The 25,268-nt window shown below is 41.2% G+C and overlaps 1 protein-coding gene across 2 annotated transcripts in view; it reads right to left on the reverse strand.

The window, feature by feature from the left end:
- The window catches only part of LOC140471112 (signal transducer and activator of transcription 3.1-like), a 74,700-nt gene extending 49,804 nt beyond the window's left edge, over positions 1-24,896 (reverse strand). Inside the window, exons 1-4 of one of the 2 annotated variants that reach the window (XM_072566997.1) lie at positions 24,705-24,896; positions 9,523-9,654; positions 7,850-7,994; positions 1,506-1,604 (exon numbers count right to left, since the gene is read on the reverse strand). In XM_072566997.1, coding sequence (XP_072423098.1) covers positions 1,506-1,604; positions 7,850-7,994; positions 9,523-9,653 — 375 coding nt within the window. In that variant the 5' untranslated portion in view covers position 9,654; positions 24,705-24,896. The remainder of the gene's footprint in view (positions 1-1,505; positions 1,605-7,849; positions 7,995-9,522; positions 9,655-24,704) is intronic. The other variant, XM_072566998.1, reaches the window with a different exon arrangement.
- Between the last annotated feature and the right edge of the window lie 372 nt (positions 24,897-25,268).

Genomic DNA, 25,268 nt, shown 5'->3' on the forward strand with positions numbered 1-25,268 from the left:
CTACTCAGTTGGTGCCTTTGTCCTGGAACAGTTTCTAAGTCTGGCTTTGAGCAGATTGTGCTGTCTGCATGCAGGATTTGAAAAAAAAACAACCAGCAATGATATCTGGGGCTCTGTGTTGGAGTGGTCGCATTTGAGGAAGTTTTATTAGTTTTCCCCCCAAGGGCAAGTGTGCGACAGGGCAACAGAGTGACAGGCTAATTAGGAAAACTCTTCTCCATTCCAATAGGCCAAGCAGAACAGCCCAGAATTTCACACTGGCTGTGATTAGTTTTCGAAATGGAAAGAAACATCGTCAATGTAAACAAGCTGAGCAGGTAATTGGCAACAAGCACAAAAATAAGTGACTGTTTTGGGAGGATCCAGCAGGGAAACCAAGCTTTCTATGCAAGGTCTATTTATAATGGGCAGAGGCTCTGGAGCATGGTTCGGCATTGATTCAATTATGGGGATGTGTCGATAATTTGTTTGTTTAAATTACTAAATGAGCCTAGCAAAGAACAGGGCTAATACTGTAAAGTAGAATCCCCATCCAATCTACTGTTTTAGCTTAAACCCCCAGGGGCCTTCTCTTCATCAGCAAACAAGAGTGATCAGTTTAATGGATCCAGCAGACCCACCCACCCTCTGGTTTTTCTTACGTTACTGTTGTCTGCAGGACTGCAGGCAGATAGCAGAGGAACATTTGCAACCAGCATCAAAATGAATGCAAGTCTATGGATATGCATTATGTAGGTATATGACGTTGGCAGTTTGTGGAGGGTACATTCTGGTCAGTGGTAGCATTACAAAGTTTTCTAGTCAAATAAGACCAAGCTTCTGCATTTTGAGAGTAAATTCAACAGTTACCAGAGCATTGTTTACTCTCATTGAGAGGCTGGACCAACAAACTGCTGTACTGCCAAGCCACTTTGCACATGTGAACAGGACTTACCTTGGTAACCTACCCAAGAGTAAGCTGATTATATTTACACTTTAACCCAGGAGAGACAGCATTCGCTCATTCAATCAGCTCCATTGCTTCTCTACACTGGAGAGTCATTCTCACCTTCAAAACAGGCCCGCACTTTTCACAGTGCTTCTTCCAGCATCACTTACAGAAACTTCCTGTGAAATGGAGTTGTTCTGCTATTTGCGCTTGTTGCGGCCATTCCTTCCCCCTTTTTTTTTTAAGATCAGGGCAAGCAACAGCCCTTGAAGAACTCTGGCACTAGGTGACATCCTTGGATACTAGATGCACCCAACATTGCATGTGCTGTTAACCAGGAGCACAGAAAACGTATCAATACAAGCTGGCTTCACATCATAGGATGTCAGCTCACCGCATCAAAGAACAGCAGCCTTGGTGACTTTGCACCAGGACGAGATTAGCAACCCCAAATTGTGAACGATCAGTGGAATGGAAAGCTCCAGATAGTCTGTCAGTCTGGGTTTTTAAGAACAAGTTAGTGAATCAATAACTAAATAAACCCATGATTTTCACAGCTCATTTGTATTCCTCATACCTGCTGATCCTCTACAACAGCGTTTAGTATCGTCTTCTCCTGCTTCAGTCGAGCAGCGACAACCTTTGCCAACAGAACAGGATCCTCTCCATAACATTCCTAATGAAAGAGAAGCCAAAGCATTAACATAACTACCTTTAATACAGGGAGAGGTTCTACTGTGATGACCGTGGGTCCTGCCTTTTATCTTACAGCACAGGAAGAGAGCATTGGCATCATGGTACCAGCTCCTTGAAAAGGCTATCTAATTCATCCACACTCTCTAGCTCTTTCCCCATAGCCCTCGAAGTGTTTTCTTTGCAAAGATTTATCCAATTCCACTTTGAAAGTTGGTAGTGAAATTGCTTGCACCATCCCTTTAGGCAGTCCATTCCAGGTCAACTGGGCATGTCATTAAATTGCTGTCTGATTTTTATCGTATTTACTTGAAGCTGTGCTTCAATTATTTTAATTATTTATTTTGGTTTAATTAAAATAACCTCAGCTGATAAGTTTGTTCTGTCCTTTTTTTTAGTTTGAGGGCTTGTACGGCTTATAATCAAAGAGACATTATTGGAATTCTTTATGATCAGAGACATATGAGGGATAATGTTTGGCTGAAGCAGCATGGAGAACTTCCACTTTCTAACTTCCTGAAGTTATTTTAATAAGTTTGCAAGGCTCTTGAAAGGGCTTGCTTCAAAAAGGCACTTGCTGATTAGTTCTTGGATATGTTTAGTTGCCTGGACCATGCATAATTCTTGCAGTTTTGTGCAATATTAGTTAACTTAGCGGAACTCCAGAATATTTAAACATATACTTTTGTTCAAGGGCCAAATAAAAGGAACAACAATTTGGTATGTTCACTTTATGGTATTGCTAGTTTTTTCTTACATGCTTTGAATTTTTTTGTGAAAAATCAATACAGAATATGGCAGCGAATCTTTAAGATCAATTCCTATCAGAATGATCAGGAATGTATGATGAGATAAACATGCACTTAAACTGCAGCTATATTGCCCCACCCTTTCTCCAAAGCCCATCCAGGGCAAATAAACAAAGCTCAGACAACCCAACCTTTATGCACATTCCACTTACTGTCTTGTTTGAATTGCAAAGGCATGAAGCTTTGAAAAGAGCAGTTCTTAGCGCTGCTGCCCCATAAGTCCAAAATGAGAAAGTGAAAATTTGTTTGCATCAGCAATGAAATATACATGCGCGACTGAATGGGCATAAACTTTCCAGAGCTGTGACCACAGCCAGAGTTGTTGAGGCAAACTGGAGTTGCAACATTGATTATATAGTTTTTGAGCATTTCATACTTTAGATTCAGCAGTGGATATTGCATACTGTACCATAGATCAATAGGATATGGATTCATTCCTATAATTTGATAAGTTGTGGACATGTTTGGGAGCAAAGAAGAGCCATCCCCTCCCATTAAGTGAGATTCAATATGAGTAGGTGCATCATGTATTCACAGAAGACACAGCAAGAGAGAGAGAGAGAGAGCATGCCCATGTTAATTTTTTACAAATTTATAAATTTACTCAAAGTAGTGTTGTTTCGAATGGTCTGCCAGATAAACCAGTAGGGCCAAAGACATTTGGGCTTTGAAAATGCTGTTGAATGCTCAGTATCAAAAATTCCTCTACACAAAACCAGTTCCTTTGAAATGCAGTAATGATTATCAGCAAATGCCACAGCCATATTGCGCACAGCAAGATTCAAATAGCAAAAAACTGAAAGAACTGCAGATGCTGAAAATCAAAAATAAAAACAGAAGTTGCTGTAAAAACTCAGCAGTTCTGTCAGAATCTATGGAGAGAAATCAGAGTTTATGCTTCTGCTCCAGTGACCCTTCTTCAGAACAGATAGTAGCAAAGAAAAGGTGGTTTATTAATGCAGAGATTCAAAGAGAGATGAGCAGCCAATAGTAAAATTCTGGCGAACTCCCAGTTTTACAAACTTCACTGCAGAACTCTGTATATCCACTTGACGTTGTCTCAATTTAACTTTTTTAAAAGGTGTTATTTTGAAACAACACTTTCAGTACTTCACTTAAATACCAGCCAAGATGGTATGCTTATGTATTGAAGCTATGTTTTTGAAACAAAATATTTATCTTTTGCGCTTCAGTTATAGACTGACCCAGAAATACATTTATCTGCTTATAGCTGTGGCTTTTATAACCACTATGGTCAGAGCTGAAAACACCAGCAGCCTATCCAAACTGGAACTGCCAGCCAGTTTGAAAATGAACTTTTAAAACTATAGATCCTTTTCTCCTCTCCCCTTTTGCATCGCAAACAATACTAGACACATGACATTTCAATGTAGTCTTTGTTAGAGGCAAGCTAGTAATAACAACTAAAAAGGTGAAAGATTTAAGATGTAGAAAAAGCAAATACAATAACTGCTTGAAGAGAACTAACTACCCACAAATGCAAATTATAAAACGAGCAAACCAGACTCCCTTTCATTTTCTTATGCAAAGCACTCCATCATATGGAATTCAGCATAAGTTAATGGAAAAATGGTCTGGTAGAATAGAGTAGAATATTTAAGATAAGAGATACATCTTTATAATATTGGTTTTAAAATTACCACAAGTCCTTCAAGATGCTAATTCAATATTAGAATACACAAATTTAACAGACTACACTGCATGCAAGCATGATAAAAGAGCAGTTTGGATGAGATTGTGATCAAAGTACATTAGAATATCTGATTCCAAAAGACTGCTGAAATTAGAATGAAAACCTCCCTTCCTCTCCCACAAAGATTCACCAGGATGCATCAATAGTTAGCAACACATTTCACAGATAATATGTGCAAAGAGGTGGGGTCTGATCACATTAGTGCTTTGTAACAGTCTGGACTACAGGTATCTCACATATTACTTCACCCTTCTCATGTGATTTACAATGATCAGTCTCACCAAGTGTGGCCAACTCTCTTGCAACATGCACGCACACCTTATGCTAATTGTCAGTAGGAAACTCTTCCCATTTGACAACTATGGAATATCATCCCTCAAGGACAGACATACTGTGGGTAGATGTACCATCCTAAGGGGTAATGAAGCTCTGTGTCCAGAAAGACCCCAGGTTCTTTCACTTCCTTGTGGTGTTTGAGTGCTCTGCAATGCCCCACACTACATACATGAGTAGAGGATGACATGCGAGGGTAGGCTTGCCTTAGCTTGAATTATATGGGGAATGAGGGGTTAAGAAAAAGACTATTACTTAAACAAAATACCTTATTAAATCCTTGATGTTTTTAATCAAAAAAAATCTCAATGTTTGCAATACTCAGTTCCTATTTTGGATCGATGGCACTTCTACTTTCAATAGCATGAACCAGACTTGAAATTCTCCATGTGTGCTTTACAGAGGTCAGCGAATGAAAACAGCTTTCATTTTTAAAAACATTAGTTTCAACACTGATCACTCCAACTCTTCATGGTAGTTGTGTTCTTATCACTGGTCTCTTGAGCCCCAGGATCACATTTAGGTTCAGTTTCTTACAACTGTCCACTTCAAATCAAAACAAAATAAAACAGATGTTGTGACGTGTCAGAACACTTTCCCTTCACCTTTGGGCCAGAGTTTCAATCCAGCCCAACTGACTGGCATGATCACAGTCCCAGACTCATTGATACAAGGGTTTTATGTGAAATCCCTTTCAGTAGCCTGGATCCATTTCCTAAACAGAGTCAGAGCTTACAACACAAAAACAATTTGACACCAAAACAGCAGCAAGAATAATTTATTAAACTGTGCATGGATTTTTTTTTTCTTGTTCACTGAACAGAGGGATATTAAAGCCAAGAAATTATTGTTAAGAGCCAACTTCAAGATTCCAAGATTGTGTACAGCAGAACACTCTCTACTATAAAAGCCTCTGTTCCAACTTCAAAAAGTGTTCTTTAATGCATAAATGTGATAGAAATTATTTCCCAGACTCACCGTTCTGTAGTCTCAGAATCTGACAATGTTTGTGCACTTTCCTATTGTGAACCCACTACCCATACCTACTAGGAATAATGTTAAAACTGCCCATATATCACATACAGAATCATGATAATCAGTTGAGACAGGAACCTTTTATCCCATCAGCTTGGGCTGGGTTTTAACCAAACATCTAAAAGATCAGTGCCTAATCCATTACACCACCAAGTCTTTTGGGGACCCTCTTCAAGGTGGTGTTGATGCACATTATTGTGGTAGTTTGAGCTCCATTCTGCAGACGATAGGAAGGGAAAGTTAACGGAGACCACTCTCGTGCATCTTCTGGTGGTTGATCAGAGCACCAGCGCAACAGGCCTGGGAGCAAAATTGGTAGACAGTAATTAATTATATTGTGGACACAAGCTTAAAACAAAATGATAAAACCTCTGGAGTTCGCAGCACCCAGTTGCTACCAAGGGCTGTCAAGTTAGCTCAGGACTTACAACTGCAGTTACACGTATTTCTCTCTTCCCACATCTATTTCCGTCTATTCTAAAGTTTGGTTCCACCTATCTCTGGTACCACATTTAAGTAATTACTCCTAAAGGCAAATGTAGACCAGTGTTGACAGGTTGTTCAATCACTGATAAGCCTGAACTGGTACTTGCTGGAACTCCATTAAAAACGGGGAAAATAGCTTTTAAAAACACTAATCCAGGCTGAATTATTTCATCATCTGTCCAGGAACATGGAGGCCAGTTAGAATACACCCACCAATACAAAGGAATGATGCAGTGCCCACAAATATCAATATCAACCAAAATCAATGAACAAAGAGCAGAAGGGGTTTGGTATGCTTTCCTTTATTGGTCAGAATATTGAGTACAGGAGTTGGGAGGTCATGTTGCGGCTGTTCAGGACATTGGTTAGGCCACTGCTGGAATATTGCATGCAATTCTGGTCTCCTTCCTATCGGAAAGATGTTGTGAAACTTGAAAGGGTTCAAAAAAGATTTACAAGGATGTTACCAGGGTTGGAGGATCTGAGCTATAGGGAGAGGCTGAACAGGCTAGGGCTGTTTTCCCTGGAGCGTTGGAGGCTGAGGGGTGACCTTATAAAGGTTTACAAAATTTATGAGGGACATGGATAGGGTAAATAGGCAAAGTCTTTTCCCTGGGGTCGGGGAGTCCAGAACTAGAGGGCATAGGTTTAGGGTGAGAGAGGAAAGATATAACAGAGACCTAAGCGGCAACTTTTTCACACAGAGGGTGGTACGTGTATGGAATGAGCTGCCAGAGGATGTGGTGGAGGCTGGTACAATTGCAACATTTAAGAGGTATTTGGATGGATAGATGAATAGGAAGGGTTTGGAGGGATATGGGCCGGGTGCTGGCAGGTGGGACTAGATTGGGTTGGGATATCTGGTCGGCATTGACGGGTTGGGCCAAAGGGTCTGTTTCCATGTTGTGCATCTCTAGGACTCTAAATCAAACCTGCAATCTTGCAGTTACAGGTTAGTCACATTATACATCCCTTCAGGACAGGTGGCATTTGAATCTGGATCAGAGGTGGAAACACTACCATTATGCCACAACCACCACCACACCTCTTTCTCCGCACTCTGCACCCCGCACCCCCATTGAGCTATTTGGTGGGATCCATAGTACCTCAAGTGGTTTGATAACAAAAATTTCTACACTCATCGTGTTTAATTGCACAACCCTACCGAATCAGAGTTAAGAATCCCAACAACAGGCAATTTCACATCTGGCTGTTTACAGCAGTTCCCATTTGCCACCTGCAAGGTAACTACACAGCCTGGAAACAGGCCTTCTATTCCGTTTTCTCGGTTGAAGGAGTCAGACCACGCTAACAGGATAAAAATGGAACGGAGGGTAGAAGAATGAGACTCAAATGTGTTGTTGAAAGAACAGTTTCAGCTTCCTCGAAACGTTAGCTGGAACAACTATATGGATCAAGTTGAGGTGAGAATTGGAACACAGAGAAACTGGGGAAAAATCAATTGTGTAGCCTTTGTTACAATCCAGAAACCACAGCTGGAAAATGGTATCTGTATCTAGCTAGAATAGGTTCAGTCTCAGCTGTAATGCATTCTCTCCAGTCCAATAGTCCATTAATATTCACTACCTGAGCAGCTTGGTATATGAAGAAAGGAGTGAGTGAAAAATGGTGAACAAATCATTTGTTGAACAAAACAAAATGGACAAGAAGGAAAAAAAAAGACCTATGGAAGACAAAGTAACTTCAGAAACCAAAACTTCTCATTTCCAGCAATGTAGATCTAGACAACCTATCAGTATTCATCGGTTTCAGATGGCAAACAATTGGACAGCAATGAGTTTGAATTATCTAATAAACATAAGTAGCTGTAGGATGTCAGCAGTACAATACCTGCACACTTTGCTTATATTTCTTGAAGTTGTGCTGACATACAAACTTCTTCTCCTGCATAAAGCGGCTGTACTGATTGTTGATTTGATCCAATAGATTTTGGTAATGGATAGTGGCCAGTGAATAATTCGTTACAGCCTTCTCCCTAGAATTACAAGAAAAGGACATGAATTGAAAATTGAATGCACCCATCAACCGCATGGCTTCATTTCCTCCAGAAAACTTTGTCTCTTTTTGTCATGGATTGTCCCTTATTTAAGAATGCAGGCAGAAGAGTGAACTTTCACCTCTGCCAATGCTGCTGCTTATGCTGCTTCTGAGTAGCTGCAGTAGACAGGCAGGAGGCTGGGAGAACACAGCAAGCCAGGCAGCACCAGGAGGTGCAGAAGTCAATATTTCGAGTGTAAAATAGCTGGAGACTCTTTGTCCAGCATGCTAAGACTGTGAACCCAGGGACTCTTGTGGGACCCAGGAGGCCGAGGTTAGAGTCCCTCCTGCTCCAGATGTGGTGCCAAAACATTCCTGAACAGATTGAATAGAAAATAAGATTGTGAACCTCCCTCACCTTTGGCGCCATTGCATTGTCCTTAACAGGTTCTGAAGGTAATTTGATTTATCGGAAACTCAGGCAATTTAGTGGCAGTGAATAACAGGTGAAAGGTCCCACAGGTGGTTTGCAGTGGGGGAAAAAATATTCAGTGGTGCTTGAAAGCACTTCTGGATATAACGAAAGAAAAAGATTGTGAACAGAGCTTGAACCTAGCAGTGAACCCATTCATAGCACAGATTGCAGGAGTTTGACAAGGCTATGCTCAAGTCCATTTGAGGAAAGCAATAATTGTAAAGATCATTGACTTGAGAATTTACACAAATCTCCAATCTACAATGAGTCTTATCAATTTTTATAAATGCACCATAGAAAGCACCCCATCCAGATGCATCACAGCATGGTTTGGGAACTGCTCTGTAATTTCTTGCAGTCTTGACACAAGTTGTGAACCAGAGCTGAAAATGTGTTGCTGGAAAAGCACAGCAGGTCAGGCAGCATCCAAGGAGCAGGAGAATCGACGTTTCAGACATGAGCCCTTCTTCAGCCCAGTCCATCATGCAAAACAGCCTTCAATCCATTGAATCCATCTATACTTCCCACTGCCTTGGGAAAGCAGCCAACATAATCGAACAACATAACCTCACATCCCGGTTATGTTCTCTTCTACCCTCTTCCGTCAAACGGAAGATACAGAAGTTTAAAAACACATACCAACGAATTCAAGAACAGTTTCTTCCCCACTGTTATCAGACTTCTCATATATTACAGTTGATCTTTCTCTTGCACCTTCTCTGTAGCTGTAACACTATATTCTGTTCTATTGCTCTGATGTACTTAAGTAAGGTATGATTTGTCTGGTAAGCATGCAGTACAATACTTTTCACTGCATCGCTGTACATGTGACAATAATAACAACATCAAAATCTATTTATTCTTTTCATATTTCATTCATTTTTCACACAAACCCAAGTAGTGAGTGATTGTAGCATTTCTTCAAAATTAATAAATACATTTATAAATTAAGAGGTACAGAAGTGGGTAAAGGTACAGCATATAACACAGGAAAAGCAGTCTAATGCCCTCTTAAATAGAACTCTGTTTCTTCTTTTCTGATTGAACATACCAGTCTTGAGCTTCAATCCAATGAGAGAGATATTCCCGAACATCCATAGGAAAGGTTTCATTCTGGTACAGATCATCCAACTGCTCCAAGTACTTTGTGTCAAGTTGTTTTAGGGCTTCCCACTGACTCATACTGTTGGAGAAAAAGAAAATCTCTATCAGCTAAAAGATCAACTTTACTGAATCAAATACACTGAGAACTTGGCAGCATGATCCCAAAGCCTTCTTTTGGCTGAGAAAGTTTTTCTTTGGCTTGATCAGGACAAGTGACATTTGTGCTAAGGAACAATAATACCTCATGATAACAATGAGCACACTCAGATAAAGGTACAGCAAACATTTGATACAAGCAGAGCTACTTCTTCACCACTACAATGTGCCTTCACTCTGACCTCAAGATTGCTCTCCTGTAGCATTTTGTATCACAGCTTTATTTCCTCACACCAATCATCACTGTGGGCTGTGTATGTATATGACTCCCACAAATTAATAGAGTCCATAATTAATCAGTTTGGGGCTACCTCAACACTATTTGACAAGGGATATTTTCATAATTCCATCTATTAGTCTGGAGTGGATTCATAGCCAAATCTCAGAAGTAAATAATAATTTGTATGTAACTCAACAAGCCACCAGGATTCAAGATTTTCCTTGAGCTTTCTGTTACCCCATTTCCCACACAGTCTTCAAACGTTATACATGACCAAGCTACTTCCTTCAAAAAAAAACTAACTCTTCCCTCCCATTTTCACACATTTACAACCAATTACATCTCTTATGCTTCCTAGCTAGATGCTGTCTGATCTTCTGGATATAGAATTTTTTTTTGTTTTTCCTGCATGAAGGAAGGATTTTGAGCAAACTGGTACCACCCACTTGAAAACTACAATCTCAGCCATTATGGTAGTCTCCATCTTTTGGTGAAAAAAATCAAATACACTTTTCTGACTGCATCCCAGCCTATATTCACACCATGATCTTTAATGGATAGCGACTCAGAGCCCTGGCTGACTTTGGCTAAGTTCGTCAGTGACACTTATAGGTAAATGGATACATGGCATCAGGCATCATAGTATTGTGTAGCTACTTAAATAATATCCTGAAAGCTGCCAGTACCGACAGAATTGTATCTCAATACAGATCAATACATTAAAGAGATTGCAAAAGTTAGGCATTAAACAGATGCCAACCCTTTAGGATCATATTCTAGAGGAATGCACTGGTTCAGCGGGTAACTCCCACATATTTAAGTGTTAGAACCCTCATTGATTTCTTTAAGATATATTTTAGTTTGGAGCTGAGAGCTGAAAGATGATTTGTTTGCTTGGTCTTTTTTTTAAAAAAGAAAGCTTTCAAATCTTCATGTTGCAGCACCAACAGCCAAAACTCTTCTTCTGAGAAACCCCCCCAATTTGATCATGAACCAACCTGAAATTACCTTCCAGGCCTGGCCTCTCAAACCATCAAAGGATTCTACAGACTCTTCACCTCAAGGGGAAGCAATAGATTCAACCAGATAACAGATGTTTAGCCATTACAAGGTCAGTACGTGAAAATTGTACCAGCAAGTTTGAAAGGGAACATAATGGTCAAACAGAGGGAGGGGCCAGAGTTATCTTTTGAAGAATTAACAAAGAGGATTGATGAGGACAGAGTGGTGGATGTGATCTATATGGACTTCATTAAGGCGTTTGACAAGGTTCCTCATGGTAGACTGATTAGCAAGGTTAGATCACATGGAATAATGGGACAACTAGCCATTTGGATTCAGAATTAGCACAAAGGTAGAAGACAGAGGGTGGTGGTGGAGGGTTGCCTTTCAATTGGAGGCCTGTGACCAATGGTGTGCCACAAGGATTGGTGCTGGGTCCACTGTTTTTTTGTTATTTATATAATGGTTTGGAAGTGAACATAGGAGGCATAATTAGTAAGTTTGCAGATACCACCAAAATTTGCAGTGGACAGCAAAGAAGGTTACCTGAGAGTACAACAGGATCTTGGCATATGGGTGTTTAATTTAGATAAATTTGAGGTGCTGCATTATGGAAAGGCAAATGAGGGCAGGACTTATACATTTAATGGTAAGGTCCTGGGGAGTGTTGCTGAACAAAGAGACCTTGGAGTGCAGGTTCATAGCTCCTTGAAAGTGGAGTCACAGGTAGATAGGAAAGTGAAGGTGGCGTTTGGTATGCTTTCCTTTATTGGTCAGAGTATTGAGTACAGGAGTTGGAAAGTCATGTTGCGGCTGTACAGGACATTGGTTGGGCCACTTTTGGAATATTCTGTGCAATTCTGGTCTCCCTTCTATCGGAATGGTGTTGTGAAACATGAAAGGGTTCAGAAAAGATTTATAAGGATGTTGCCAGGGTTGGAGGGTTTCAGCTAAAGAGAGGCTGAATAGGCTGGGGCTGTTTTCCCTGGAGCTTCAGAGACTGAGGAGTGACCTTATAGAGGTTTAAAATCATGAGGGGCATTGATAGGGTAAATAGACATGGTCTTTTCCCTGGGATGGGCGAGTCCAGAACGAGAGGGCATAGGTTTAAGGTGAGAGGGAAAAGATTTTAAAAGGACCTAAGTGGCAACCTTTTCACACAGAGGGTGATGAGTGTATGGAATGAGCTGCCAGAGGAAGCGGTGGAGGTTGGTACAATTACAATATTTAAAAAGGCATCTGGATGGGTATAAGAATAGAAAGGGTTTAGAGGGATAATGGGCCAAATGCTGGCAAATGGGACTAGATTAGGTTAGGATATCTGGTTGGCATAGACAAGTTGGACCAAAGGGTCTGTTTCTGTGCTATACATCTTTGTGACTCAATAACTATTTTGAACTGGGGATTTCTGAGGAGGAAGAGGAGGAGTCTGGCTGTTGATCTACATCATGAAGATTTGGAAACTCCCTGCCATTATCAGCTTCTAGTATCTGAACTTCCCACAGCTAAGTTATAAGCATTATCGAATTGTCCTCAGTGAACTGAAAAGGTGGCCTTGATTAACACCTTCAGAAAACCAACCAAGAAACAAATATAGCTGTGGGAAAATTACTTCAGTCGTCTGGATGGTTTTGTTATTTTGTTTAAAATTTATCCTTTAAATTTGTGTTTATTTGCCCATCTTTTGAATGAATAGGGTTGAAAACAAAAAGGTTATTGGATTTTAAATCATAGACATTAGATTATTGCTTAATTTTGCTTTGCTAAAGTTACTATGTTATTAATATATTGCTAAGTCTTTTGTTTAAGCTACAAATCCAGTGTCTGGAATCAATTACTCACAAAATCCAGGACTGGTTATTCAAAAAGGTCTGGTTAGGAACCATCGGGATCAGTTTTGAGAGTCTTTGTATGTTTTAATTCTATTGTTTTGCAAATACAGAGGTAGGGAGGCTGATTAGACTCTGCTAGGCAAAAGTGAGGACTGCAGATGCTGGAGATCAGAGTCGAGATTAGAGTGGTGCTGGAAAAATCACAGCAGGTCAGGCAGCATCCGAGGAGCAGAAAGCCCTGATGGAGGGCTTTTGCCCGAAACATCGATTTTCCTGCTCCTCAGATGCTGCCTGACCTGCTGATTAGATTCTGCTGTCTGTCTCAGTGTCATTACATCAGCTACAGGATCGTTCTGCATAAACACTTGAACTTTATCCTCCTGCAATAGACTCAATCTTTTGAACCTTATTTCTGAATAGCTGTTGCTTACTTCCTAATCCTGAACCCTCGCTGTGAGATAAAGTTTGGGAGAAGGGCAACAAGAGCAGCTTTGAAAGTAATTTTTTTTTAAAAAACTGCAAATGTTCCAGCACATGTGAACCACCAGCTCTTGCACGTCTGTAAGCTCCAACTTCAGACTGAATCTCTTTACAGAAATGCAAGTCCACAAAAGGGAAATGGCATATGGATGAGTTGAGGAGTAGGGAAAGAAGACAACCCGGAGGTCAGGAAGCAGGGAAAGACTATGACGAGCTTATGCAGGAAACATTATTAAAACAAATTGTGGGCGGCACGGTGGCACAGTGGTTAGCACTGCTGCCTCACAGCGCCAGAGACCCGGGTTCAATTCCCGCCTCAGGCGACTGACTGTGTGGAGTTTGCACATTCTCCCCGTGTCTGCGTGGGTTTCCTCCGGGTGCTCCGGTTTCCTCCCACAGTCCAAAAGATGTGCAGGTCAGGTGAATTGGCCATTGCTAAATTGCCCGTAGTGTTAGGTAAGGGGTAGATGTAGGGGTAGGGGTAGGGGTATGGGTGAGTTACGCTTCGGCGGGGCGGTGTGGACTTGTTGGGCCGAAGGGCCTGTTTCCACACTGTAAGTAATCTAATCTAATCTAAAAAAAATCTCAACACTAAATGAGATTACAAGCCCAATTAATTTGCTAACGTTTAAGCAAAACAACAATAAATGGGTAAACTTTAAATGAGGACTTGCTGTACTAATCGGTTTTTCTCATAACTTCCTTGAGCCAAAACCAGATAGTTGTGCACAATTATTAATAAAAACTCATAAGGTGGGTCCAAAACAATGTTTTTCAAGTCCAGTTAAATGCTCTAGATGAACAAAGAGCCAACAGACAAATTTCGGGTCTAGAAGTGAACAAGACAGATCAGTTCTTCAGGGAACCAATGGTAAAACATTGAAAGTGCAACAAATATAACAATAGAAAAGTTACAGCACAGAAAGGAGGCCATTCAGTCCATTGTGTCTGTACCAGCTAAATGTTCATTCTAATCCAGCACCTGGTCTGTAATCTTGCAGGTGCAAGTCGGTACCTTCTAAATGAGTTGAGGATTTCTGTTTCCACCAGACAGGGCAGCAAATTACAGACACCCTCTGAGGAAAAGTGTTTTCCTCATGTCCGTTCTAATACTTCTCCCAATCACTTTAAATCTGTGCTCCCTGCTAACTGACGTCTCCAATATGGGAATTGGGTTTTCCTCGTCCACCTTATCCAAGCCCCTCGTTATTTTGTACACCTCGGTAAAATCACCTCAGCTCCCTCTCCAAGAGAGCAACCTTAGCCAATCTAATCTTTCCTCATCGCTACAATTTTCAAGCCCATCAACATTCTCGTTAGTCTCCTCTGTACTCTCTCAGATAATTATGTCCTTCCTGTAATGTGATGACCAGGACTGACAACAAAATTCTAGGTGTGGCCTAACCAGTGTCCACTATTGCTCCAACATTACACCCCTGCACTTGCATTCAAATTTGAATTTTTTTTTAAACATGCTGCAAAGACTCAGTTGGTCAGGCAGGAGCAGTGGAGAACAAAGTGAGTCAACAATTCAGTTATTTGACCCTTTGTCCTATTTTAGCGTCTTCATGGGAGGAGGGAGTGTGTTACAGTTGAAAATGACTCACATTTGCCATTGGAAGTCCCAACCACTTAATTTTCAGTTCAAGACTGGCCTTTTGCCAGGTATGATGGTTGGGAACCAGTACACACATTTGACACATTAGGTTTTGCATGTTTAAAAAACCTGTTTCTGGCCTGACAGCTAGTGTTACATATTAGAAATATTGTTGCATACTACAAACACATTCACAGTGACTGCTAATTCAGCCTCATTGCTCCCTCAAAATATAATTCAGACTTTTTCTGCCCATTTTATACAAATTAGCATATGGTTGGCACACTAGCATGAAACTTTTCCTGTCAGTCATGGCTCTGTGCACTGCACGCACATGTCTGAATCAGTTCTGGTTCTGGGTTCAACCCTCACTCCAATAATCTAAAATAAAATCACACAACACCAGGTTATAGTCCAACAGGTTTAATTGGAAGCACACTAGCTTTCGGAACGACGCTCCTTCATCAGGTGCTAGAGTTAGAGAGCGTCGCTCCGAAAACTAGCGTACTTCCAATTAAACCTGTTGGACTATAACCTGGTGTTGTGTGATTTTTAAACTTTGTACACCCCAGTCCAACACCAGCATCTCCAAATCCGATAATCTAGGTTGTCATTCCAGTGATATACCATTGATGAGATGTTAGAATATGTTAGAGTTGTAAACAATCTCTTAAGACCCTAACAGGTGGGAATTCACCCCCATTGTTCTGGGGCTAATACTTACCTCTCAGACAACATTATTTGAAACATTTCACGCAGGGAGTGGTGAGTGTATGGAATGGGCTGCCAGAGGGAGTGGTGGAGTCTGGTAAAATTTCAACATTTGGAAGGCATCTGGATGGTTATATGAATAGGAAGGGTTTGGAGGGATATGTGCCAGGTGCTGGCAGGTGGGACTAGATTGGGTTGGGATATCTGGTCGGCATGGACCGGTTGGACCGAAGGGTCTGTTTCCGTGCTGTATATCGCCATGACTCTATTATCATATTGCTATTTGCAAGAGCTATTTGCCACATGCAAATTGACTGCTGCATTTCCTACATTGCAACAGTAACCAACACTTCTAAAACTATTGTATGATTAGGCCATCCTGATGTCATGAAAGGCATTGTATAAATAAATGCAAGCTTCTGTCTGACTAACTGGCTGTTTTTCTGTCCCTCCACAACTGAAGAGAGGTATTAGTCCCAAGCTACAAAAGGTGGACTACTGCAAGCTACTAACACTTCCCAGAGAGTTTTTTTTTGATTGGCATGAGCTGCTATTTCAGTATTTTTACTGAAGAGATTCAAAGGTGATTCAGGTGAGAAACCATAATGGAATACCAGTGATATTTCAGTTGAATGTCCAATTATGATACTTTCGCGTTCCCCATCTTTAACTTTATTGGATAGTACATATAAAGAATTGTCACTTAAATGAGTGACAACAGGATTATTGCTATCTGTACTTCTGCCTGATTAACTGTATTCCAGCAAGGAGGCCTTAAGAAGAGTGGGAGGAAAAAGTGAAGGGAAGCAGTTTTTTACAGAACTGGAAATGTTAGCTTGGACCCCAGCCCCTGACTTTGTCTTTTTCCACCGCCTCCCCTCTTCCCATTGTGTCTTGGACTGTCAGACAAATGAAAGCCAGAAGGAAACAACAGAAAGTGGAAGAGCTTCTAAGACTTTCTACCTCACGGAATATGAAGTATACCCATCAAAACAACAAATAATGTTTTTGAAGTGTTTTAAGCACTATAGCATGTTAAATCTCACAGTATCAAGCTGTGATGCTGTATGTTGCTTTCTGAAAACTGTACTTGCTTTTGACACTAGAAGCTTTAAGAAATGAGTCACAGTTGAGAGGGGTATAAGATTTAATGTGTAAAATCACGATTCAAATTCAAATTGCACTACAGCAAATTGCAAAATTGAATTCAATGATCACAGAATTTCACAGACACACAGAATAGTTACAGCTATTCAGTTCATTGGTGGGTTCCTGAAGGAGCACACCACTTCCCTCTCCCCATAACCCTGCACATTTTTCTTTTTCAGATAACAATATAATTTTCTCACGAATACCCCAATTGAACCTGGATCCACTAGAGTCTTGGGCATTCCAGATCTTAATCACTATCTGCGTGAAAATGCTTTTCATTACATCACCATTCTTTATTTTACTAAATAGCCTAAACGTGTTCCTTTCTGTCCAAACCTCTCATGGCCTTGAGTATTTCCAACACAAATCTTGTCTCAACTTTTGCTTCTCAAAAGGAAAACAATCCCAACTTCTCCCAGCTGTCTACGTAATTGAAGTTCCTGATCGCTGACAATTTGTTAACCACGCTCTGAACTGATCTTGCCACCTTCAAGGATGTACATAAGCAATCAGATTCCTCTGATCTTCCTCCTCTTAAGAATTGTCCCCTTTATTTTATATTTCCTCTCTGCATTCTTTCTACCAGTTTAGCACCAGAAATGACGACCACAAAAATATCAAGCTATCAAAAAAAAAGCTGGCTCTCTAGCATTCTTTGGGCACGAAAATCCATCACCCCTACAGTCCAGGCTGTACCATGACTCCAGTTCCTCACTGTGCACTTGACTTTCAATGCCTTTGGAATAATGGTGAGTGTTAATAAGTAGGGCCTTGTCACGAGTGTGACTCACACCCAAAGGACAATTTGCTTTTACAAAACAGATCTGACATCAAGACTTAAATATACAGTTAAGCAACATTTGAATAAATGGAATCCTGTCGGAGCTGTTTATTAATAAACTAAGGGCAGGGTGGTGTGGACGAGAAGACAGAAACAAGTTACACAAACTGAATTCAGAATGTAAATTGGCTAAATTAATAGATTATACTAACCCAATCAAAGACTGGACTGCTTGATCATCACTCCAATCACCAACATAAACATTCATTCCCACCACTGATACTCAATAACAACAGTGTGTACCATCTACAAGATACACTATAGTAACTCAACAAGGCTCCTCCAACAGAACCTACCAAACCAACAATCTCCATTCACTAAGAAGGGCAAGGGCAACAGACACACACAAACAACACCACCTGCAAGTTCCCCTCAAAGCCACACACCATCCTAAATTGAGACTAGATCACCATTCCTTCACTGTTGCTAGGTAAATCCTCTAGAACTCCCTGCCATAGAAACATAAAAAATAGGAGTAGGCCATTTGATCTGTTGAAACTGCTCCACCACAATCATGGCTGATTATCAAACTCAGTATCCTTTTCCTGCTTTTGTCCCAACCTCTTGGATCCCTTTAGCCCCCAAGAATTATATCTAACTGCTTCTTGAAAACATTCAATGTTTTGGCCCTGACCACTTTCTATGGCAGAGCATTCCACAAGCATTCTCCACGTCTGTGTGGGTTTCTGCTGGGTGCTCTGGTTTCCTCCCATGGTGCAAACATGTGCAGGTTAGGGTGGATTGGCCATGCTAAATTGTCCTCTAGTGTCCAGGGATGCGCAGGCGAGGTGGATTAGTCAATGGGAAATGCAGGTCATGGGGTTAGGGTGTTGGTGGGTGGGCCTGAGTGGGATGGTCTTCAGAGGGTTGATGCAGACTGGCCAGTTTCTGCACAGTATGAGTTCTATAAAAGAGACCAAAACTGCACACTATTCTCCAAGTTTGGTCCACCAAACTCTTGTATGATTGCAGCAAGACATCCCTATTCCTGTATTCAAATCCTCTAATTACGAAGGACAACATAGAATCCTAGAGATGTAAAGCACAGAAATGGATCCTTCAGTCTAACTCCTCCATGCCGACCAGATATCCTAAATGAATCTAGTCCCATTAGCCAAGCACTTGACCCATATCCCTCTAAATCCTTTGAGAACGTCTATCGCCTTAAAACTTGTCCTTAAACATTCAGACTAAATGTAATGTTGAATTATAGAACACATATACTGCACACTAGAAAATAAGCTGACAGGCAGGGCAGCTCAGGCCACAAAAAAAGAGGGAACCCAGGTTATGCAGAAGATAAAAACATCTATTCACATCAAGTGATAACAGCATGCTCTAAAGCAATTAAGAACATTTGCCTTAACATCAGTGAATTTGTGTAAATGGGACACCGAGTGCTAACGTTCACGGCTACTCCCTTGTGAAATTAATGACAGTGTTTGATTCTGACCTCAAAACAAAACTCTGTATCATCAAAAGCCTTGTAATTAATGGTCAGGTACTATTATAATGGATTCTTATTACCCTTGCAAGCTAGGCAGGCACAGAGGGAAAAATATCTTTTCTGTTCCAAGTCCCTGACTTGAGAGTTCAAAAGGGAGAGCGCAAGAGTGACAAACCATTTTAGTGCTGAGACTGCCGAAGCCAGTAGAAAATTAACTCTTTGTGCTTACTTGCTATGGATTGAATTCAATTGCATTTTGGGACTTTATGATGATTTTGAGTAGCCACCGCTGATTATGAAATGCAAACTCTGTAAAAGGTAATATTGATGAAGCTTCAATTCCCGCCTCAGGCGACTGACTGTGTGGAGTTTGCACGTTCTCCCCGTGTCTGCGTGAGTTTCCTCCGGGTGCTCCGGTTTCCTCCCACAGTCCAAAGATGTGCAGGTCAGGTGAATTGGCCATGCTAAATTGCCTGTAGTGTTAGGTAAGGGGTAGATGTAGATGTAGATGTAGCGGTATGGGTGGGTTACGCTTCAGCGGGGCGGTGTGGACTTGTTGGGCCGAAGGGCCTGTTTCCACACTGTAAGTAATCTAATCTAATCTAATCTTAACTTACTTGCTGTTCTTACAGACCGTGACTGCACCACTGTCAATTCTAACTAGTCAGATGTTGTTATGTCTTATTTGAATCACAACCCTGAAATGAAAGCATGTTTAATTCAAGACTAATGAATCATTGAAAATACAATCTTATGGTAACATTTCAGCCTCAGATACAGAATGATTCTGTCCTTAAGATAAAAAGCAGGAGTCTGCTCCTAGCTTAAAAATTATTCTAAACCTAACATTGAAGAGATTCTGACAAAATCTGTCAGGAAACCATTTTATGGTCAAAGTTTGCCATCCTTGCTAAGAAGCCATTTTGTAAGACAACGATCTCAGACATACAAGCTTTGCAAGGTTACCTTCTGACCTCTCCCAATTAGTTCAGACTAGTACTTCTTTACGATAGGGACTTACCTCGCCAACAGACACCTGACTCAGCTGAATTTGTTTCTACCACCTGATAGACGGCTAAGGCCCTATAGGAGTGATCAGCTAAGCACACACAGACCAGTCAATAAACTTCTCTTCCTTATGAATTATTGCCTTTCCAATGTTGTCTGCCTAATTAAGATCATGCAGTGTTTTTGTAAACTTTGTATAGAGGAAGCCTGTTTGTGACAGAAGGAGAGAGTAGCCTGCGAGGGCTCTCGAAGACCTGGTGCCTTACTCTCCTAGGTTATTAGAACCTAGTTTGTTTAGCCTATGGGTATCAGTGTTATGTTGTGACAGTGATGCTATTGGTAAATAAAGGGAAAGACTAAAATTAAACAAGAGATTTTTATTCCAGACTACCAAACAGTCCGATCTCCAGGACAAACCAAGAGAGGCTTACAGGTCCGAGTCCACGAGGGATTCCCTGTGCCGTCTCGAATATGAACTTTGACACCTTCCTATTCATATACCCAGGTAAAAACAAGGACTGCAGATGCTGGAAACCAAAGTCTAGATTACAGTGGTGCTGGAAAAGCACAGCAGGTCAGACAGCATCCAAGGAGCAGGGAAAAAAAAAAATCGGCGTTTCAGGCAAAAGTTTGTAGCTCAGGTTGAGGTTTAGGGTGTAGGCTCAGTAGGACGAGCCATAAACACCAAACAACGACAAACACAGATAAAGAAAAGTTGGGACCTGAAGAAAAAAAAAACTTGACAAACTGTCAAAAAAAAAGACAAAACCGATAACACAGGGGCATGGATAATGAACTTATCAGACTGAACCCTATCAGACACAGAAATAAGTGGTACTAGTAAAAGGATTAAATTTCAATTACCGAGACGCTGACAAGAAGGATTTCCTAGCGGTATTAGAAACCACACTGAAGGACAACAAGGTCCTGGAAGAAACACAACAAGTGATCAGACAGACAGTTGCACCTACTCTGAGCCGAAAGAGGGAAGGAAACAAACTGAACACACAAGAAAAGAAAGCCCTAGAAAACCTCAAAAAAGACAAAAACATCGTTATATTACCTGCAGACAAAGGCTGGCTCATAGTCATCCTGAACAGAAGGGACTACATAGAGAAAGCCAATGCACTACTCGCAGACACCAACACTTACCAACAGGTGGCGATAGACCCGACCCACAACTAGGAAACAAAATTACATATCTCCTAAGAAAACTACACAATTCTGGACAATTAAAAAGACGGAATTCCAGAAAATGAAACCCGATGGGACCAACACCCCATGATTCTACAGACTGCCAAAAATCCATAAACCAGGAGCCTCCCTCAGACCTATAGTCTCACTACCTGGAACACCAACTTACAGACTGGCCAAAGAACTACACGCAAGACTGAAATATCTAGTAGAAGAGTCACAGCACTCCATCCACTCCACCCAGGAATTCCTAAAAATCAAAAACACCAAGATAGAGGAAGACGAAGCAATGATCTCATTCGATGTAACAGCACTGTTCACCTCCATCAACATTGACCTGGCAAAGGAAACACTTACCACACTTTTAGAAGAGACCATCACATACACACCAACCACATTACCAACGAAAACATCATGAAGCTAGTGGACCTGTGCCTCACCACCCACTTCACTTTCAACAACATAGTCTACAAACAAACCAACGGCACACCCATGGGATCTCCGCTATCAGGATTCATAGCAGAAGTGGTCATGCAAAGGCTAGAACAAACAGCCCTATCAACCATCAAACCAAAAATCTGGGTCCGCTACATAGATGACACCTTTGTCATCACAAAACGAAACAAGATAGAAGAGACATTTAACATCAACAACACCCTCACAGGCATAAAGTTCACCAAGGAGGAAGAAACTGACAACAAACTCGCATTTCTGGACATCACAGTAGAAAGAAAGGACAAGGGAGAATTACAAACCTGCGTATACAGAAAATCGACAAACACTGACCAAATACGTAACTACACCAGCAACCATCCCAACACACACAAACGAAGCTGTATCAGAACACTATTCCAATGAGCCACCACACACTGCAGCACAGACGAACTTCGAAAAACAGAGGAGAACCACCTATACAACGTATTCAAGAAGAACGGATACTCAAAACATACACAGTGTGCAGATTCCTCAAGAACAAACTACAACAAGCAGACCAAACACAGCCAGAAACCCTAACCACCTTACCATACATCAAAGAAGTTTCAGAAATGACAGCTAGACTACTAAGACCCCTCAGAATCCTAGTAGCACACAAACCCACCAACACTCTCAAACAAAAACTAACAAACTTAAAAGACCCAGGACATCCAATGGACAAAACCAACGTCATCTACAAAATTCCATGCAAGGACTGCCACAAACACTACGTAGGACAAACAGGAAGAAAGTTAGCCACCAGGATACACGAACACCAGCTAGCCACAAAACAACACAACCCTCTCTCCCTCATAGGCCTAGACACGGATGAAAAAACCACCATTTCGACTGGGACAACACATCTATCCTGGGAGAGGCTAAGCAAAGACATGCCAGAGAATTCCTAGAGGCCTGGCACTCCAACCACAACACCATAAACAAACACAGATCTAGATGCCATCTATCAACCCCTCAGAAAACGAACAGGAAATGACATCACCACAAATCCCAGGAACCCCCATCCAGGAGAAAGATATAAATAGAAAGCAGGAGACAACAGCTTCGCTTCACTTGGAGGTTGCCACTGATGATATTACCTAGCCAGGTGATGAAACATCTGGATATCAAACCTACACCCTACACCTCAACCTTGCAATTACTGTGGGTCTGGAGTCACATGTAGGACAGACCAGGTGAGGATGGCAAATTTCCTTCACTGAAGGACATTGGTAAACCAGATGGGTTTTTCCTGACAATCAATCAGTGGTTTTGTGGTCATCAGTAGATTCTTAATTCCAGATATTTTTTATTGTATTCAAATTCCACCATCTGCTGTGGCAGGATTCAAACCCAGATTCCCAGAATACTCCTGATGAAGGGCTTATGCCTGAAACATTGACTCTACTGCTCATCAGATGCTGCCTGACCTGCTGTGCTTTTCCAGTACCACACTTTTCGACTCTGATCTCCAGCATTTGCAGTCCTAATTTTCCCCAGAACATTAGCTGAGTTTCTGGTTTAATAGGTAAAAACAATGACTGCAGATGCGGGAAATCAGATTCTGGATTAGGGGTGCTGGAAGAGCACAGCAGTTCAGGCAGCATCCGAGGAGCAGTAAAATCGATGTTTCGGGCAAAAGCCCAGTTTCTGGTTTAATAGCAGAGCGATAATATCACTAGGTCGTTACCTCCCCTTAAATATAGATTTATGATATGGTATTCTGGGAAGTGTAGTGACAATGCTGTAAATAAATTAGGGACAGCTTGCTGCTTAAGACTGGAGATAATTTTACTGTAACTCCTGGGGAATTAAGGAGTCTGAACATAAGTTTGATTGATCAAATGTACCTTATTACAGCTCAAGATACAAATAACAAGGAAAGTCTCACATTGTTGCAAGGGCTAGCCAACGTAAATTGTTACTAGAAAAAAAAATCTAAGTTAAACATATACAAAAATAATTCTTCACATTGTTACATCTTTATCTTGGGGGAAAGAGTGTGAAGTATTAGGAGGCTTCCAAAATTGAATAGCAGGCATATGACAATGTTAGCATTCCCTCAAAGCCATTAAATATCCTTATATTAGCTCAGACCAGTGTACTACATACAGTAGGACAGTTTTAAGGGGACGCCCACCAGATCACGTGGACCCTGCTGGATGCCCGCCCAGAATTCAGACTTGCAACTCCATTTACTGGGGCTCAAAACACTTTCAGACCCAAACAGCAGGAATGTTAAAGCACCATTGCAAAAACTCACCAAGTAAATATTGTGTTTAAAATTAATCATACACAATGGCCTTCCAATTTTTATACCTCAACTCAAATAATTTAGTGAAAACACAAGACATTTTGAAATGATTGTTGGAAACCAGCAATCAGTAAAATTTGAAGTGTTGCAAAAACAAAGAACTGACACAAGAAGCTCTAATGGATGTCTCAGCAACTGGAAGATTGGAAGTATCAGATCATACAAGGCTGCCAATGACCAAGAAAGATTCTTCACTGCTGCCAACAACTGTCATTAAGATAATAAAGCATTCCACAGCGTTAATAGGAACTTCAATAAAACAGATGCCGAGACACAAAAAGAGACATTAAGTTTAGGAACCAAAAGCTCGATCGCTAGAGAGACATTTTAAGTAGCACTTTGAAAGAAGATGGAGGGGAGGAGTGGTTTAGAAAGGGAAGTCCAGAGCTTTGGGTTCAGGGTGCTGACAGAATGACCACTAATGCAGGAACTATGAAAATGAGAAATGCACAAGTGGCCAGAACTAGGGTACACAGTCATTTTGAAAGGGTCATAGGGGTCGGAGTGGGATAGCAGAAATATAAAGGGTTCGGGGGGGTTGACAGAACAGGGAAGGTCATGGAAGTAAGAGAGACAAGAAAGTTCGTGGGGATCTTGATCAGAAGGATAAGAATCGTTTGGATTAATTCCCACTAAATTGTGTTTGAAGTTCAATCAATGTGAAAACAGCAATTAGAGTTTAATGTCAAAAGTTGCTTCCTTACCTGAAATGCTGTGTTTACCCCAGACTTTAAATGTATAAATCTGTTATATCGCTCGCAAGACCCTATTCGGAGATGACTGTTTTTGTTGACGTGTTACTTATTTACATTGTAACACATATTTACTGTATCCAAAACTCAATAACCAAACAGCAAACCCAGCGGGCCATTCTAACAACTCAACCACCTCCTCAACGGATTGTCAGGAAAACCAAGGCTTGTCCCGCCCTCCATGTTCGTCTATTGGTGCTTGTTCACGTCATTCCCCCGAACAGCGTGCACCGATTGGCTGGAAGCCGGTGTGCCAAGGCGCGCGGAGGGAGGGAACACGCGCGGGAACAGCGGCAGTACTACTGTTCGAGGTGAAACAGCTGATTTCGAAGAAATAGCGTCAGGCGCAAGCTGTGCGTGTGACATCAGATACAGCCGAGGCCTCACGCAGTCAAGGCACGTCAGTGAAGGAGGATACTGAGCTCATTGTGTCTGCACAAGTTCTATCTCCTAGTGCCAATTTCCTGCAGTTTCTACATCCCTACGTTTGTACCACTCAATGCCTTAATTGAACAT

This window comes from Chiloscyllium punctatum, chromosome X (assembly GCF_047496795.1).
Source record: "Chiloscyllium punctatum isolate Juve2018m chromosome X, sChiPun1.3, whole genome shotgun sequence".
Taxonomy (NCBI): Eukaryota; Metazoa; Chordata; class Chondrichthyes; order Orectolobiformes; family Hemiscylliidae; genus Chiloscyllium; species Chiloscyllium punctatum.